General features: G+C 46.5%; 1 protein-coding gene across 4 annotated transcripts in view; it reads right to left on the bottom strand.

Moving 5' to 3' along the window:
- Positions 1-15,732, bottom strand: part of ANGEL1 (angel homolog 1) — a 46,006-nt gene extending 30,274 nt beyond the window's left edge. For 3 of the 4 annotated variants that reach the window (XM_086748000.1, XM_086747998.1, XM_086747999.1), the window contains exons 1-10: positions 15,656-15,732; positions 13,369-13,968; positions 12,613-12,839; positions 11,924-11,993; positions 11,049-11,482; positions 10,228-10,354; positions 8,736-8,846; positions 7,887-7,956; positions 7,291-7,454; positions 6,267-6,431 (exon numbers count right to left, since the gene is read on the bottom strand). In XM_086748000.1, coding sequence (XP_086604126.1) covers positions 6,267-6,431; positions 7,291-7,454; positions 7,887-7,956; positions 8,736-8,846; positions 10,228-10,354; positions 11,049-11,482; positions 11,924-11,993; positions 12,613-12,839; positions 13,369-13,968; positions 15,656-15,719 — 2,032 coding nt within the window. In that variant the 5' untranslated portion in view covers positions 15,720-15,732. Of the gene's footprint in view, positions 1-6,002; positions 6,432-7,290; positions 7,455-7,886; positions 7,957-8,735; positions 8,847-10,227; positions 10,355-11,048; positions 11,483-11,923; positions 11,994-12,612; positions 12,840-13,368; positions 13,969-15,655 lie in introns of those variants that run through there. The other variant, XM_086748001.1, reaches the window with a different exon arrangement.
- Between the last annotated feature and the right edge of the window lie 2,245 nt (positions 15,733-17,977).

Here is a 17,977-nt window from a genome sequence, read left to right as displayed (position 1 = left end):
AAAGAGAATGGCACATGCAATAGTCCCTCTTAGCTAAATGAATTATATTAACAACTTCTGCCCTGAGGGGAAGTAATTGCACAGTTCCTCCTAGGTGGTATGAAGAGACAAAAGAAGAAAGTAGCCACTTCATAATCTTGCACAGCCTGGGCTCAAGCCCAGGAGCTGACAATACACTAGCAGCAGTAGAAGTAGAATCTTTCACTTTAAGATCAATAATATTAGCAAAAAAGACTAAAATGCTGTGACTTCTATAAATCTTTACTTCAGATGCTTGCTTGAAAATACCCTCTGCCCCATGTCTTACAGATTTTGCTAAAAATCAGGTAACTCCTAAAACCCCTATAGATGTATAGGTCAGGGTAATTAATTGTTAGATAATGGAGTGAGAATGGGAAAACAATAACTTGGCCACAGCTGAGATTAAAAATAAGACCTTCTGCTCCATCTTAGATCAGGCTTTCCTCCCTGCTACTGATAGTTCTTGCAGTTTGAGGTTTGTAAGTCAGTTGGAGATTACGCTACTTGGTCCTTAGTGAAAAACCTTTGTTGTGGAAAGGATACACAACTCAGCAAAACAGTAATTAAAAAAAAGAAACCCAGTCAGCTACTGTGCTAAGAAGCCCAAGACTGCAAAAGTTGCGGCTCTCACATGCCTAAAAGCGTACAGAAATCTATTCATAAAGAGTGAGACTGAGCCTTAAGAGCACCATTCATGCTGGATTCACTGCAGGATTACGGAAGGCAAAGGCATATGACATGTTGTGGACAGCAGGCCATTACAGATTTCAGTTAACAGCTGTGTTCGCTTTCCTGGTTTATATTTTTATTTTGGCAAAGAATGACTGCCATCGTATCTCCAGCCTCACTCTGGGGGAGGAAGGGAGGAGAGGAATAGCTTTAGAATAACTACTGCATTCATCTACTCCCAGTTCAGGAGCAGCTCTTGAAAGTGGCCAATAACTGAATAAACTTAAGACTGCTGTAGAAGGCTTTACATCCAGAAAGAAAAGACTAAAAAACTAAATAACATTGCTAAGGCTTGCAGTCAAGGGTTTTTTTGTGTATAAAAGGATGGAACAAATGCATCTTTTGTTGTAGCACATGCCAGCGTCTAGTCCAGTCCTTCTCCCATTTGCCACCTCAGCACCTTGAAAGCTGCTGTGTTTGTCTAACCAAAGTCAGGAAAAATTTTCCAGCTCTACTATACAGCATTCCTATTCCCTTAGAGCACAGGAATGTGCAGTGTAGATCTGATATAAAATAAATAGATTTTAAAATAAATAAAAGGGAAAAGAGCTTCAAGACCAGAATGACATTTTCAGTGGAAGCTGGAGAATAACTTGCCTTGATAGGGGAAGCCAAACTTGTACAGCTGACAAAAGGAAGGAGCTCAAGGCATGCCAGCTGTCAAATCAGGCATCTTGGTTATAATGATAGCAGGTGAGTTCTCTACAGAAACTCAGTATCATACTTTGAAACATGATGCAGTACATTCAGTGGCAGTGGTCGTGCAGGTTGTCCATTTCAGTGTGACGGTGCTAGGGAAAGCGCTGCAGGCCAGGCAGCTACAGTCTGGTAAGGAGCAGGTCATAGGCAGCTATTCAATTAACTTGCATAACAGGAAGCCTACTGAAAGGAGACTATATCCCGCTAAGGCTTGTGTGCTGCTCCTTTAGATGAGCCACAAAAGGCTTCAAATGCACTTGGATGAACCATGGATATATCTGCAAATTCCTAACAGTACATCCAATAAACGTTCATTAGTGAGGCAGTGGCAATGGAGGAGAAATTGCACTGCAGCAACATCCTGCTTTGCAGACTGCCAACACCACTCTCAAGTATCATTAGAAGCAGGACACATACTGTGATCTACTCTTAAAAGAGATTCTCTCTGAGATTATGAACTGTTCTTAGAGCTTCTAAGAGACTCCACAAAGAGGAGGAACTAAGGTCAAGTATATTTCAGAGTTCTGTGTTTCACAAAGCAGGTGGCATACAGGGCACTAATGATAAATCTTATACTTTTTTTTTGTTTTACAGAACAAGAGTTATTCCCATCTAAGTGTTAGTTTCAGAGCTCCCACCCTTCCACTTAACTCTTCAGGGGTGAGGGAACCCACTATCTTACAGCTTGGCGCTATTTAAATGTTGAGTTTATAATAAGACTTAGCCCTAAAGAATTCCACCCATTGCTTTTAACTGAAAAATACAGCTGCAGAAAAAAAATAAACATCCGTAACTCAGAGTTAACTGGATATGGCAATCGTGGGAAAACAGCTGCTGAAGAGATACCTCGTAAAGAAAAGGCATGGAGAAAGAAGACCTCAAGCAGCAGCCAAGTTTCATTTATTGAGAAAAGCAAAGAAACTAGAGCAACGACATTGTTTACCACTCCTCCCGTCCCATGAAATCAGGAAAACTGATTAAAAAGGGCATCCTTCTGTGATGAAGAACTTATAACTGTGAGAAAATGACGGAAGTCCAACTTCTATCTAAATAGCGTAACTAAATACAGCCTAGCAGCTGTAGTGCAACCTAAGCACTGTCTAGCAAAGATACTCTGTCAAATACATGTTTGCCTCTACAGCTGCATGATCCTGCAGTTTAGGAGACAGATAACAGGGTATGTAAACACACTGCCAGTGGTCTCTGGCACCCGTTCCCCTAAGTACCAGTCTCCCTGAGCTCTGCATCACTACTAAAACAATGTAGATGATCCTACCTGTAAGATGCCTTCCTTTTCTGACTATAGCAGATATTCCTGGTGTTCCACTTTCATAACTGTTTACAGACCCCTCTGTAATTCATCAGAAAGCAGTGCTAGTGACAACTAGTCACGCGTTTAGGTCAGGAAACAGTGTTAAGAGCTACATCTGGAATCTCAGTTCTGCTTCCCACCATGAGTTGCTCATTACCACAGCCTCTTATTATATCATTTTGTGCTATTCTTAAAGCATCACAGAACACATTATTTTCTCCCCATGGCTATACACTAGTTGCTATCTACCTTAGTGGTGGGGACTCTTTCCACCCACCCTACCTTCAAACTTCTCCTATAGTGCCCCAAAGCCAGAGGCATTCACAAGACTCCAGATCCATTTGATGTTAACTGTAAATTGCTCTAGAACACAGGTTTTTTTCTTTCCTGAAACAGGTCACCTCTGTAGGGGTCTATACCAGAGCTTCAGGGACAGTGCTCAAAACAACTCCAGCAATCAACCCTTCAGCTCTGCCTTCGTGTGTCTGTATGCAGTCACTAGCAATGGTTCTGCATTTCTGCAATAGTTTCACCTATGAATGCCCAAGGAAGTATGTGTGAGCCGGGGCTTCAGGAGCTGTAGGTCCCTCTGGGAGCTTTCTAGCCTTCTGAAAGAAGAATCAGAGGACTTGCAGGCATTGTCCTGGTGTTTCTTAGCACATGACTCCATATCCAGTGTTCAACAACTTAACCATTCCAAGTTCATACCATACTATTTCATGTATCAAAAGAGAAAGCATTAGCTTGACCTGTGGAACATTAGAGTTTCCAACTAAACATAGCTGGAACCTTAAAGACTCCCTGAGATATGCTTTCACGCAAGTTACCCAAAAGAAAAGTCTTTGGTTTAAATAAAATGGAAGAAGCATTTGTGATGTTGAAGCACAGCTCCTACGTCTCAGTTACATCACAGGATTGGCAGGGTGCTTCAGCCAGTGCAGGGGGAAACAGTTCATCTGATGGTGTACTGTTCACACCTTATGGGCCTCAATAGGTGAGGCAGAAGGGCTGCTTTCACACGAACACACACACCCCTCCCTCATCAACTGACCATCAGACCTAGCCAGCAATTACAACTGAAGCAGACAGCCAAAGTTGTAAGTGCCAATACTATGTGTCACAGTGGTTTTTGTTTTGCTTTTGGATGGTTGTTTTCAAACCTTTGGTGTCTTCCAAGTTTCCTATTACAACGTTACCAGCTGGTGGGAGTTACCTGCAACTAGCAGAGGCTGCTTTCTGGCAACCTCTTTTCAAGCCTGGCAGAAAATAAAACTCTCAGTTCACTAATTTCCCTTTCCTCCCCTCCCTTTACAAATACAACCAATTACAAAATCAGAATAAAAGTACTTGCAGAAATTAGTGCAACTGTCAGACAAGCAGAGCCACAGAAATACACAGCTCTGCATCCCTCCCCATGAACAAACACCAGTGCCAAGCCAGAACCATTACCTGTGAAACTAAGGGCAAAGCTGCAAACTTATTCACCCTCAGACTGATATTCACTTATCCAGACTCCTACATGTTATCCCAGCTGGGGTAGCAAAAGCTATCCACAGGTCACCAGGCAAATACCACACCATCTGGCAGGGGCAGGAAGGGAATATGCAGTCCTTACACAATCATGTGGACACAGAACACAATCCCCACACACGCTTCTTTTTTCTGTACAGATTACACGAGTGAGCTGTAACAGATCAGCAGTACTTGCCTTCTTTGGGAGGAGGGGAAGGGTTCCTGAATGCAAACCATTTCGTGAGACAAGCCCAATGTCAAATAAATCACCTCTGGGATTTGGCGATGTGCTGGGAGACAACAGGTAGGCCCACTTCTTCCCTCTTTTCAACCCTCATTACTACTGTCTTGTGTAGCTAATTTGTCCTCTCCTCTTTCACATCCCAGCCAGTAAAACCTTGTTGAGCAAGCCCTCAGAGGGTTCAGCTTCCAGGAGCACAAGGCGCTGCAGTTACTTTGTATTTTTTTCTCAGATAAGAAAAATTTTATTTTTCAACAAAGAAAGTAACATTTAAAATATGGAAGTCCCCCAATATAACCCAGGAAGAGAGAAGAATATTTCAAGTCTCGTCATATCTTCACACAGAAATCTGAGGTGGGATCAGATTTCCCTGCCTCATTTGTGAACAGAAGACTGATAATGTTTCTGCCAATATTGCCCTCATCTCTCACAGAAAAACTGAGCACCAAATGTCAGGCTGAACTAGGGAATCTGCCCTAGGAACAGGTACAGTTCTATTGGTTTTGAACTGGCCAAGCCATTTCTGTCAATCACTTGGATCCCGGTGTACCTTTGGTGTCCTGTCAGTGTAGTTTTGTCAATCTGGCTCCAAGTTACACAGCCTTCCCCTCCCTCCCAACACCTGTCAAAAGACAGGAGTCAGTCCTACAGGTTCTACCTCCCTAGGGCATGGCCGGCTCCAGATAAGGCAGCAGCATGAAGTTCAGCGTGGCACGGGAGGACGCTACAGGTTGGCTATCTGACCCCTGGCAGGGTGAATGGAATAGGGATTGCACAGAGAAACAGTAGGGCAAGTGACAAGTATCAGCTCTTCCATCTGATGGCTCTGCTACCTCTCACATGCTATTTTCATCTCACTTTTGGGACCTTCCAGAGCTACAGCCTCCTGGGGTTGTCACACCTTACAGGACAATTTTTTGCACCTGATATTCACTGGGAGGATCATAAATATTTTTCCTACAAGTGCCAAACTAGGCACCATTCTGAGACTGCTAGAAAGGAAGGCAGCCTTCCCCAAGGCCTCTAGGCTTTTGCTGCAGTTCTAGAGCTCCTGTGGGTGGCTTTGTAGAACCCCTGGCTGCATTCCTGGCAATCCCATTCCCTGGTCCATTAGTCACAGCAGGCAGCTTCTTGTAGAAACTGGTCAACTACACAAACTCTTCTGTCAGCAAGGCAGCCCTTACACATGATTAAGTAAAAGCCATTTCCAAGCAGCTAGCAGAGCCAAGGCTCTCAAAAACAACATGACAACTAGTCCTGGAAGGACCATACTTCATAAACTATCACTGAGAAATTAAAAGAACCATTGTTTTGGTGTGAAATAATATTGATGTATATCCATCCCCTGCTCCTTGGTAGCAGTTGAATACCAGAAGCAGGCAGTGTTGCCCCTCTCTTTCCTAGCTCCTTAAGATCTCATACAGGGACAAATAAACACGGGAATTATGTTGGTTCCTGCAGCACTAAAACATCTGCTAAACAAAGCAGTGGAACATGGATCTCTTTAAGAGATGGTAATGCAATACAACTGGAAGCCCACTGGAAACACAGCTCAGGTTTGCAGAGACCCACAAAATACCAATGCAAAAAGCACTCCAACTCTCCCATCTCTGCTTTTTGTGAGGATGTGAGAGGAGAAGGTGACTTTCAGGGCACGACAAGGATAAGAGTGTTCTTGCAAGCAGGTTGTGCAATCCAGAGCCTGCTGTATTCAGAACAGCTTTTCTTTAAGGAAAGGGAACCAACACTAACCCTCTCTGAGGCTGGAGATCTCCAAGCCAAAGCTAGCCAGCAGGCAGAGATGATCAGATGAACAAAATGGATTTGGTAAGCCATTCGCCAGCAACAAGGCATCTTCAGAGAGAAGGGAAAGGCGGCCAAGCAGCTTCAGGGCTCCATCCCGGTACAGCCTGCGCCCTGACAAAGAAAACGGAAAGAAACATCAGCCATAGATTGGTGCTGTAGATTAACTCTATACACTCACAAAGGGATGCTTGTCAATGCTTTCCTGTTCTTTCACCAGTGAGCAAAGACAGCCTGCACAAACACTGCATGCACCTTTGAGCCTAGATGTGAAAGCAGTGAGCATCCTGTAATGCTGCTGTTCAATGGTTTCATACACTTGCAGGCGCAGGAATCAAGTACATACTAAATTCACCAGTCAGTTGCTTACATGGGAAGTTTCTTTCATGGTTCTAAGTCCTAGCAATAGCTTCAGATTCTCCCCTGAGGAGGAATTCACCTCTTCATTCCTAACCTCCTCCCCAGAGTTGATTCTGACAGTATCCAAATCAGCTCAGAGACAGTTCCTGGACACATTTACATGCAGTCTTTCATCAACATAACTCCCACTTCAGGTAGCAGAGAGGTGGTGCCATTGTAAGGCAAACAGAGTCACCACCTTCTAAGGCCAGTGTGTGGTCTCAGTCAGACGAGAAGTCCAAGCCTTGAACTTAGGACCCAGCACTGCCTGTTATCAGAAGCACAACTAAGATATTTACACAGAAGAACAGAATCTATTCATTTTAGCTTCTTCAAAAGTCTACATGAACCTAAGCTAAGCAGCTTCAGTTTTTCCAGAGCAAAGATAATCAGTGTCTTCTTGTGATAACTGAGGAAATGTTGCTTCCACTTTGTCCATCATTTCAGTCAAAGTCACATCCTGTAGATCCACCTCAGCTTACGAAATACACTGCCCAACACGGAGCTGCATTCTGGCACGCCTCACAGCCCTCTCTCAACACCACAGGGATAAGCCCTGCACTGGTACACTCACCTCCCCTGTTCCCATCCCTCACAGGCTCTGCCGAGTAGAAGATATAATCAACAGTGGCTCCAAGCCCCATGGGCATCGTTGTGACCTCTGGGCGTCCCCTCTGTGGTAGGAAGTGGCTGTAGACAGAGGTCAGATTGAGGCTGTGCTGGATAACGCCTGTAGACCTGCACATGAACAGCTATCATTTACCACGGAAGGAAAGAGAACTATGCAATCACAGTACTGCAATCACAGCTGAAGCTTGATGTTCTCTTGCTTATGCAACTGTACAAACTATTTCTACTTTGTGAACACCTAAAAGAGTCTTTCAGAATTATTCACTCCACTTACACCAAGACAAAGCGGACTATGAATTTCCTTTGTCTCCAATACCCAGTCCTCTCTATGCCCTTCATTCTCGACCTCACCGACACAATGGTGACAGAACAGCGCCCAGCTGCTGGAACAACCCTGGATTGATCTGACTCTTCCAGGTAGCCCTGCTTACTCTCTTCCACCCTTACACTTATTTCAGTCTTTACTTCAGCCAGATTTTCAGTGCTCAGGAAAACAAGACCAGGCTTGAAGAGCAGGGACATTAAAGTCCACCAAATTACCTTGGGACAAATGGCTGGGGATCAGGGTCTCTCACCACGGCAGCAGGTTTGGGCCAGTGTGCAGGGCAGTCTGCAAAGGAGTAAAGAGATTCCAGCCAGACCTACAAAGATCCTGGAACAGGCTGCTCATCCCAAGTCTGAGAACCTTCTGCTGAGACCAAACGAATCTTTTTGCCCAAGAAGAGCAGATAGCTTCCAGTCACAGGCACCTTAAAGAAAAATACTCAAAGGAAACTCCAGCTCTAAAACTAACAGAAACATCCTGAGAGCAGATCAGTGCAAACAACTGAGAAGTCATATTCTGTCCTGCTAAGGACATGTCCTTAAAGCACGTAATATTATCAAAGTTCAGGATACTTCAACCTTTGCTCGCGAAGAAAATTCATTTGCCTTATCCCACAGCTTACTCAAAGGGTGTCTAGAAAGGCAGAACAGAAATGGAGAGAGCAGAACCAGCCATGCCACAGGGCCCAGAGGTGAGGCAGTGTCTACTGGGTACCAGCATCCAGAGACATCTATGTTGTGGTCATCGTGACATTATAGTCTTCAGGTTTGTTCTCCCCCACCAAAAATCTTGAAGTAGAAAAAAAAGATACTTAGATATTTCATTCTATAAGAAACAGCCCCCAAAAGAGGCTGAATCTCAGTGCATCTCAAGAAATACAGTTAGTGTGTACCAGGGTGGTAAGATTGTCCTCCTCTGAACTCTCAGGGAATCCATTAGTGATTGCACAGCCAGAGAAGACACCCTTCTGCCTCCCCCTTTTCTCACCAGGCATTACCTCCACCTGACGTTTTCATCAAAATTGATCTAGGAGAGTCACAATCTGAGAAATCCCCCATTAATACCTGGTTTAGCATCTGTCACACCTTCCAAGAGGACCAGCTGTGGTGGTCGTTCACAGGCAACATCGCAAAAACGAAACTGGAGCAGGAAGTTTCGGCTGTACTTACGTCTGCCTGCAGAGAAAAACACAAATTAAAACACGAAAATAACTGCAGCAAAGTCACATCTACAGAAAACATTTGCATACTCTTTAGACCTCTCAGATCTCTTTAGTTTGAGAGTGGGTTTTGTGCCCAAGGACTCTGACTCTGGACTGTGTCCACTTCTGGAGCCCCCAACACAAGAAGGACATGGACCAGTTGCAGAGGGTCCAGAGGAGGGCCACGAAGATGATAAGAGGGCTGGAGCACCTCTCCTATGAGGTCAGGCTGAGAGAGCTGGGGCTGTTCAGCCTGGAGAAGAGGAGGCTCTGGGGAGACCTGACAGCGGTCTTCCAGTACCTCAAGGGGGCCTACAGGAAAGATGGGGAAAGGCTGTTCAGTAGGGCCTGTTGCAATAGGACAAGGGGTAATGGTTTTAAAATAGATTTAGATTAGATATTAGGAAAAAATTTTTTACAATGAGGGTTGTAGAACACTGGAACAGGTTGCCCAGAGAGGTGGTGGATGCCCCATCCCTGGAAACGTTCAAGGCCAGGTTGGACTGGGCTCTGAGCAACCTGATCTAGTTGGGGATGTCCCTGCTCCTTGCAGGGGGGTTGGACTAGATGACCTTTGAAGGTCCCTTCCAACCCTAACCATTCTATGATTCTATGATACCATGAGAATGGGAATCACTTAATAACCTAAGTGTAGAACAGAACAGACGTGTAAATGTAGAACAGAGCACAGCCATTGCTATCCCTTTAGCTAATGCAACAGTCATGGGCAGCACCTTGATGAAACAAATTAAGAATGCCCCCTCTGAGACACCATAAGCTCAAGAGGCTTTTAAGCAAATTAGTCAGTGTCCAACTCAAGGAAATGTCTGCTGAAAAAGAAAAAACAATTCTGGATATCGAGTTGAATACAAATTCTACATTCAAGATTCCAACACAAGCTATTTGGTGTGGGCTACTTTTTTTAATCCTCTCTAAGGACAGTATAAAACAGTCATGACTGTAACTGGGCTCTTCAGAACGATGTCCTAATAGTGGTGTGCAAATACTGCCCAAAACCACTCTTACAAACACCTGCAGCTGAAGGCTGCTGCTGCTGAACATGGTTTACAACCGCACAAAAGTGTAAGTCTGGGAATATGAAAGCAATACGTAAAGCAATGGTTACTGGTAAGGGAACATTCAGCTCCTGACTAGAAAAAGAAAACGGCAGAAATTGGCAGCAATTGACTCCAGAAAAACTAAACTGGATTCATATACCAAGGAAACTGATTGAAGAAGAGAATATTTGATAAGTGCCTCAAGCAACACATGCCCAAGCTACTCAGAGAGACAGTAAGGCCCACAAACTGTCCATCCTCAGCAAACTTGTGTTCTCAGTGCACACTGAAGCTCACCTAGTTTCTTTGGCTGGCACAGGGCGACATATTGGCAGTTGTCTGTTACACCCAGTGAGCTCGGCCACAGTGGGACCAGCAGTTTCCGTGAATACGACTGCTGGGAAAAGTCTTCCTGACCAGACACCTGCAAGGACACCAGAAACAGGAGAAGAAACAACAGCAATACGGAGTAGAACTTTTGCAAGCTATAGACAATGTACAGATACACACTGGCCAAGAACAAGACAGGAGAATGCCCTCATAGAAAGTCATCAACTAAGCTGTTCAGAATAAGGTGTAGCTATAATAAGCCTTCAGCTGCAGGGGATGGATACAATTAGCCAAAAGTCAGCTGACAAGATATTTTGCAGGCATCTACTATTGAACTGATGATTTAGCTTGAAAGCAAATAATGTATTTCATCATGGATACACAATAACAAGTAACCACAAGAGACTCTAGCACAGGTGTCCATTTCAAACTGTTTTCAGAACAAATATTCACATAAAATTTCAGTAAGTCTTGCTGGAGTTCTACTCCCCTACACTTCCAGTCACCCAGGCACAAAAATCCCATAGCAAGGGAGAACCAGGACCTGAAATTAAGTGGTCTATTACCACTGGTCTGCCTCAAGAGAAACCAAAAGAGCAGCAGTGGAAACAACAAGCACGCATTTGTCTGCTTCTTTCCCCAGAAATGTTCGAGGCACTGAAGAAGACTGCTGAATAACTGAATTCAAAATTCGGACTATTTCCTCACAAGAGAAAGAATGCAGCCATGCATTTCTCTAGCAGCATGCAAAAAAGAGCTACCCAACGTCAGTCCTGGCTGGCACCTACCTTCCAGGCAGGCATCCCATGGTAGGAAAGCTCACCGTTCCGGATAAATTTGTAGAGTGGAGAATCAGGTACAGAGTTCAGGTCTCCACACAAGATGACAGGATAGTAGCTGCCTTCAGTAGTTTTTGCAATCTTGTCAATCTCTGCTAGGAGCAAGGCTATCTGGGCCAGTTTGATATCTCCCCGCCGGGGATTGAACAACAGATGAGTGTTGGCTACACACAGAGGGCTGACTGCCTTCAGATCTAGGTGCTCAGGGAGCAGAGGCTGTAGCAGCAACACCAAGCCTACATTATCCCGATTGAGGATGTCCAGGCCAGGCCGGAAGTATTCTATGGGGCTGAGGCTGATCAGCTGGAACCTGCTGTGCTTATAGCACACTGCACAGCCATCTGTCTTCGTCCCCGTTCTCCGTTTATAGAAGCATGCAAAGCCTGAAAAGAAACCATCACCTATTAAAAGGTTTATCCAGTCACTACTTCAGGCTCCCCCCATCAGCTGGGGAGTTCAGCAAGTCTGTATGGCAGAAGAGGTTCCTACTACATTTGGGTACAGCATTATACCCAATTCTATTCCAATAATCATAGTTTATCATTTATCACTGAGGGTATTTTCTCTCTCCTTGTCCTTCTAGGACCCTTTTGGTTTTGTTACTCTCATCTGTCAACTCTGAGAAAGAACAATTACAAAAGAAAGAGTAAAGGTCCAGGCGGACAGTTCAGAGTAGGGTGAGCTAGCCCCCGACAAACAGGAAGAGCTCCCTCAAGACTGAGGGAGCGTCCTTTGAAGACGTTAAGCAGGTGTGGTGGTTTAGCCAAGCATTGCTTGGCCAGTCTCATGAGGTGGAGGGACAGACACACAAAACCAGGACATACCCATCTCCTTGAATGTTGGTTCCAGCTGCTCCCAGTAATGGTTCTCTTGCACCTCCTGGAGACACAGAACCTGGAAAGAAGGCAGACACCTTGCTCACTCCACCAGTATTTGCTGGTTACCTTGTTTTGGGGAAGGAAGAAAGTGGAAAAGTGCACTCGCATACCAACCCTGCAACCAGAAAGGTCATCACTGCAACTCTGTCCTGAACTTTCCAGATAGAGAGCAGTAACTTTATGGGTCACATTAGCTTATAATTCAGTTTTCCAGTGATGAGGCAGAAGATCCTGCATCACACAAAGAGGACTCAAGGAACAGAGAAAATCATGAAGTCCTCTTCTATGCAGGTTTCCCCTCCTGTGCTGCCTTACAAACCTGGTCCTTTCCTTCCCAAACACATATCGTCTCTTGTTTTTCTATTTCTCCTGTTTAAATAAGTTAAGTCCTGCTATCAAAGTATGCCTAGTTTCTACAGTAACACAATCAAAGCAAGACAGACACCAAAAAAGCATATGCACAAGGCCTCAAACACTCTCAAAGGAATTAGTGTTCCATTACCAAGCACATAGTGTCTTCCTAGGACTTCCCCTCCATCTTTTTTTTTTTCCTTTTTTTTTTTTAATGCTGTTAGATCAAACAAGGAATTCATATTCTGGTTACAATGATGTGGGAAGGGCTCAGTCATACTCACATCAGGATCCCAGTGCTGGATCTCCTGCAAAAGGTTTGGAAGGCGGTAGTTCCAGTTTAGGATGTCTGGATGACAATGCAGATAGAGATCAAGGCCCTGCTCCACCAGGTCCTGGGCAAGGATGTTGTAAGACATGACTCGAAATTCAAAGAGAGGAGTGTTTTTCGACACCTGCTCTAGCACACAAGGCTGGACAGAAAGATCCTCCCAGTCTCTCCATAAAATCTCTACATGCAAGAGACAAAAAGCCAAGTTACAGCCATGCTGGGGACCCTGCTGACACTTTCGGCTATTTTCTGGATCCCAGAGGAACATTCTCATTCTCTAAGCTAGGGTGTTCTTGCCTCTGAGCAAACTCTCATCCACTCTGGTTTTCCAGTGCTCTTTTTGGATGTCTTTGGATAGTTGTCAATGGGGACGGCATAACAGAAGACCAGAGTCAAGTACCCTGAAACACTCCACCAGCTTTTGGGTCCTTTTTGTATTATAAAGCCAGCATTTGGGAACAGTTCCTGGGAAACCAACATATATTGATGATCACACCAGATGGTCTAATTGCACAGAGACAACTAGTTCTGGCCAGCCCTCCCTCAGCAAAAACTCACTTTGGTTTTCACTAGCAGATCCTGCCAATTCCGCATGGACAGATATAATCAATGTCTTACTGACAGCAAGCCTAGACACAATAACCCGACCACATTCACTACCAATGCAGATCCCAAACCGAACATTAGATTCAGAGCTGTTACTACTGACCATGGTAGGGCACCTCTGTTGCGACAGGACAAAGTGGTACCGTATCCTGAATACGCCAGGCTGGGGGCTCCGTTGGCACTGTCTCTGCATCACGTGCTATACTCCAGGCCAGCACAGCTGGGTCTTCATTCTGCACTTCTACATCGATAGCGACACAGCCAGCTATCTGGTGATCCGTCTGTGCCACCACAGCTGGCCAAGGGGCACTGTCTGCTACAGCCACCGTCTCCTCTGCTGGTAATTTTGCCAGTTCAGTCACTGCACTATCTTGTGGTTCTGAAGAAGCCAAGGCATGCAGCTCTACGAGCTGCTGACCAGCATGCTGGGTGACTTCTGGAGCCGAATTCAGGTCACTGAGGCTAGTCATCAATAGCTCTGAACCTTCTAACCAGTCACTAGTGAGCGTAACTGATACTTTCCCCACTGCTGGAACACTTTCGCTGGCTGGCAAATTCCCTGCTCCTTCCTCCAGCCACTGCTGGAGAAGGGCTTCTTGCTCTTCTGGGACCAACCTTCCTCTGGTTGCAGCAAAGACGCCTTCTATCTGGGTGGACGTGCTCTTCGCCAGAAGCACATTCTTTCGACAGGTAAAGAAAGCATCTGCCATTTAAAAACATCAAAACCAACATAAGACAGATGGAAATCCTTTCTCATTCACTTTTTTTCTTTTTCCTATGCATTTACTGTAACTGTGCAACACAGTATAGCAACCCAATCAAATGACTTCGCTGAAGAAAAACAGTTACAGTCTGAATAACTTACCCTGCCTCTTCCTGAATGCTAGGCCACAGTCCAATTCTAGTTATGTTAGTCAAAGTCACTGAAACTGTCAGGATGGCAGTTGGCTTTACCAGCTCTAGGGAAAGCAATTCTAACTTACGCAGTGCCACAGCCAGTCAGTCAAGGCTTGTGGAAACTATCAGCTCTCAGTAACACACGTACATACACAGTCTGCAGAAGTTAGCTGATGGGGTGCATGGGCTAAGAAGCCACATTCTTGTAGATGATCACTTGGAGAAAGTTTCTTTCCAGGGATTCAGTGAGAAAGTAGTGGTCAGCTAAGAAGATCAAACATATCACAAGAATGTGTTGTAAAATAAAAACTGTTCTGTTATGAAGAGATTAAAAATAAAGACTCACAGGGACCAATATGTGCAGTTAAAAGCCTTATCAGAGAGAATATATGCACAGAAGTAGTCCTAGTAAGAACTACAGATCACCTGATGACCGAGACCTGTGGGAAAAAAAAAAATTAAAACCTTTGCTGTTCACATAGCACTTGAATATACTAATATTGGTGGGGTAAAGTAGAAAAAGACAGAGACTCTTTTCGCTTGTATCTGTCTAAGAGATGATGGCATTTACGTTTTGATATGAATTCTGCACAGACACTAGTCCCCACTGTTGACTAGCAATTTCTGTTGTCTACAAATCACTTTTTCTCTACTGTATCCCTGTGACAGTCAGTCAGCTAGAGCAGTAACACACAGGAGTCAGCAACATCTGTGTATGCTTTTACCATATCTTTTGCATCAAAGCTTTCTGTATGTGTCAGAAATGGAGCTTTAAGAACCATACTTCTCTCTGTAGTTTTATAACTAAGTTCACGAACGTCAGAAACACCAATGCACCAAGATAATGTTTTCACACACCACTAGCCAGGCACAGCTATTACAAGAGCCTGTTACTACAGGACAGGAGCTGAATTTGAGAGGAGTCAGCTAGCTGCTCGCTATGACCACAGCGTGCCAGCGGCTGCTACAGGCCAGGGGACAGGTTCGGGCAGGAGAGTGGCTTTGCATCAGCGGAGTTACCAGTGTCTGTGAAGTAGCAGCAGGATCTAGGAAACTAAGTGAAATATTGATGCACACAAAGCGAGAGTCCATCCATGAGTCACCCGTAGGTCCTTGAGGAGTCACAGACCTCAGAGCAGCCCATCTCCAAAGATGTCCCCAAACCTGCAGCACAGGTCCGGGCCTGGAGGCTCGGGCCTCCCCGCAGACTGCAATCTGCCACCGCAGCACAGCAGCCGACAACTGGTTCCTCCAAACACCCAGCCCCCCGCGCTGCCCCGGGGGACAGCAGCCCTGGCCCGGCACAAGTACCCACGCCACCTCGGGCAGCAGCCCCAGGCCCTGGCACCCAGCCGCCGAGGCCTCTCCCGCCGCACTCCGCTCAGGCCAGGGCGGGGGAAAGCGAGGGGCACCCGCACCCCGCCCCTCCGGGCCCCCCGCCGCCGCCGCCGGCTCCCCCGGCCCCCGCCGCCGCCCGCCCGGGGCCGGGTTACCTCGGAGGGCCCGGAAGAGCCGCGCGGCCGGCAGCAGCACGTAGCAGAGCACGGTGCCGATCATACCGCTCGGCGCGGCCCGGCCTACACCGCCCCCAGCGAGGCGACGCGACGCGCCGGCCCCGCCTCAGCAACAGCCTCGGCCCCGGCGCCGCGCAGGCACTCACCGCGCCGGGCCGGGCCCGCACTGCACCGCGCCGGGCCGCCGCACCGCGGGGGCTGAGGGCCGGCTCGGGCCTGGCCTTCCCGCTGCGCTGCTCCGGGGCCGCCCGCCGCCGGCAAGTGGGACGGCCCCAGCTGGGCGGCCCCGGCCGGGGTGGGGCCGGAGCGCAGCCGGGGCACCGGCCCGGGTCCGCCCGTGCCGCGCAGCCGACCGATCCCTGCGGTGGGGCCCGGCGGCCCCGCCGCGCCCGGGGGGCAGGGGTTGTGACGCTAAGCAGGGTGACGGCAGCTTTCTGACCCTGCCACCCTGAAATCTGTGGTTCAAACAAAAGTTTTCACCCCTCCGTTCTCCAGAAATCCAAACAGAAAGGAAAATTTCCAGGAATCTTTTTTTTCCCTGGAAAGCCTCCGAGCAAATAAAGTCCCATTTGCTCCAGAGGAGTTAATAATTACACAGGCTTTGCAAATACTGTTGTCAAGGTTTTGCAGAGCACAGCTTCTATGTGGACAAACGCCACTGTGGGTGCAACAGCGGTGCGGGAGCGTGCTTTCCCTCGGTGTGCTGCTGCTCACAGGTCATCGCCACTCTGCAAAATCACACCCTTTCACCTGGCTGTGAGCACACTGTAGCCTTTGCAAGTTGAGACTGATCACATGTCGAAAACAGTTTCATATGAAAAGCGAAGTCCTGGTTGAAATCCACGTTTTTAATGTTTTTCTTTGTTCCACATTTGAATGCGTGCAACATCTAAAGGCAAAGAGATTGAACTGAGCACCCCTACGGCTCTTTACACCAAATACACGCTTCTAATGTGAGATCTCGGTAGCCTTCTTCCAAACTCTCTTTAAGATGGGCACTTGCAGTGAAATCAAGACTCGTGCCACTCCTGCCTTTGGCTCTGACGAGTGCCGCCATGCTGTTCCCTCAGTGGTGATCAGCTGCTGTCTCATGGGTTACACTTAGACAAAACACTTTTTGAGGAACAACCTGCCTCTAATGCTATTTTTTTATGGTGATTAGCACAATCACCATGTCCACGGCTAGGATCTGCGCTGATGTTATAATGTATATAAATAATAATCCCACCAGTCTCGTTTTCAAATTTCCAGTTACAAAATATCACAGACCATAGACATGGTGACTTGTCTCAAATCCCAGAAATGTCTCTGGCAAAGCACAGAACGAGACTGTGGTCTCCCATCTCCTGCTGCAGTAAGCAAACCTCTGGAAACCATTCCATTGGTTTCCAGTCAGAAAATGGAGTGTTCTCCAGAGGAAGGATCTGCCACATTAAGGACTGATGACTGGGGCATTTAAAACAAGGCTATTCTTTAAAAGGAAAGATCTAAGAACGTATCTTCAGATCTAACCCACATCAAGATAATCAGACTGAAATCAGAGAGGAATGTTAGCTGGTGCCACAAACAAGCAAGCATCTGGACAGCCACAATTGTTTGGCCTACACTAGAAAAAATATTTACAAACTTTGGCAATAAAATCAAAGCTGACAATAGTCATTTGCTTCAGGGTCAAACCTTCCACTGGCTTTTGTGGCATTTTGTTCTATATCAAAATTTAACCCTACCATGGTCTCTAATGACTGGACTACTGTTGTAGTTCAGCCCGCATCAAGACCAGACTATGCAGTCTCTCACTCCCCCCACCCTCCGAGAGAATAGGGAGAGATAATATGAGAAAAACGGCTCGAGGTTTGAGATAAGGACAGGGAGAAATCCTTAAAGTTACTGTTACGGTAACTCGACTTGGGGAAAACTATTCATTTATTACTAAAACTAGCAGGATAATGAGACAGAGAAACAAGATAACCTCCCCCCACCCCTCCCTCTTTCCAAGCTTAACATTATCTCTACCTTCCCCCCGACCCCGAGCGGCACAGGGGGGAAGAGAGAATGGGGGTTGCAGTCAGTTCATCACGCATTGTTTTACACCACTGCTTCATAGTCAGGGGAAGAACTCCTCACATTCCTCCCCTGCTCTGTTGTGGGGTCCCTCCCACGGGCCACAGTCCTTCCTGAAACTGCTCTGGCGTGGGTCATCTCTTCCACGGAGTGCAGTCTCTCCAGAACGGCTGCCCCAGCGGGCCCTCCATGGGCCGCAGCCTCCTTCAGGCATCCACCTCCCCTGGTGTGGGGTCCTTC

The sequence above is a fragment of the Chlamydotis macqueenii genome, chromosome 5 (assembly GCF_036417535.1).
Source record: "Chlamydotis macqueenii isolate bChlMac1 chromosome 5, bChlMac1.mat, whole genome shotgun sequence".
NCBI classification, from domain to species: Eukaryota; Metazoa; Chordata; class Aves; order Otidiformes; family Otididae; genus Chlamydotis; species Chlamydotis macqueenii.
Note: the sequence above shows the minus strand (reverse complement) of the source record. Positions and strands in the feature narration are given on the sequence as shown.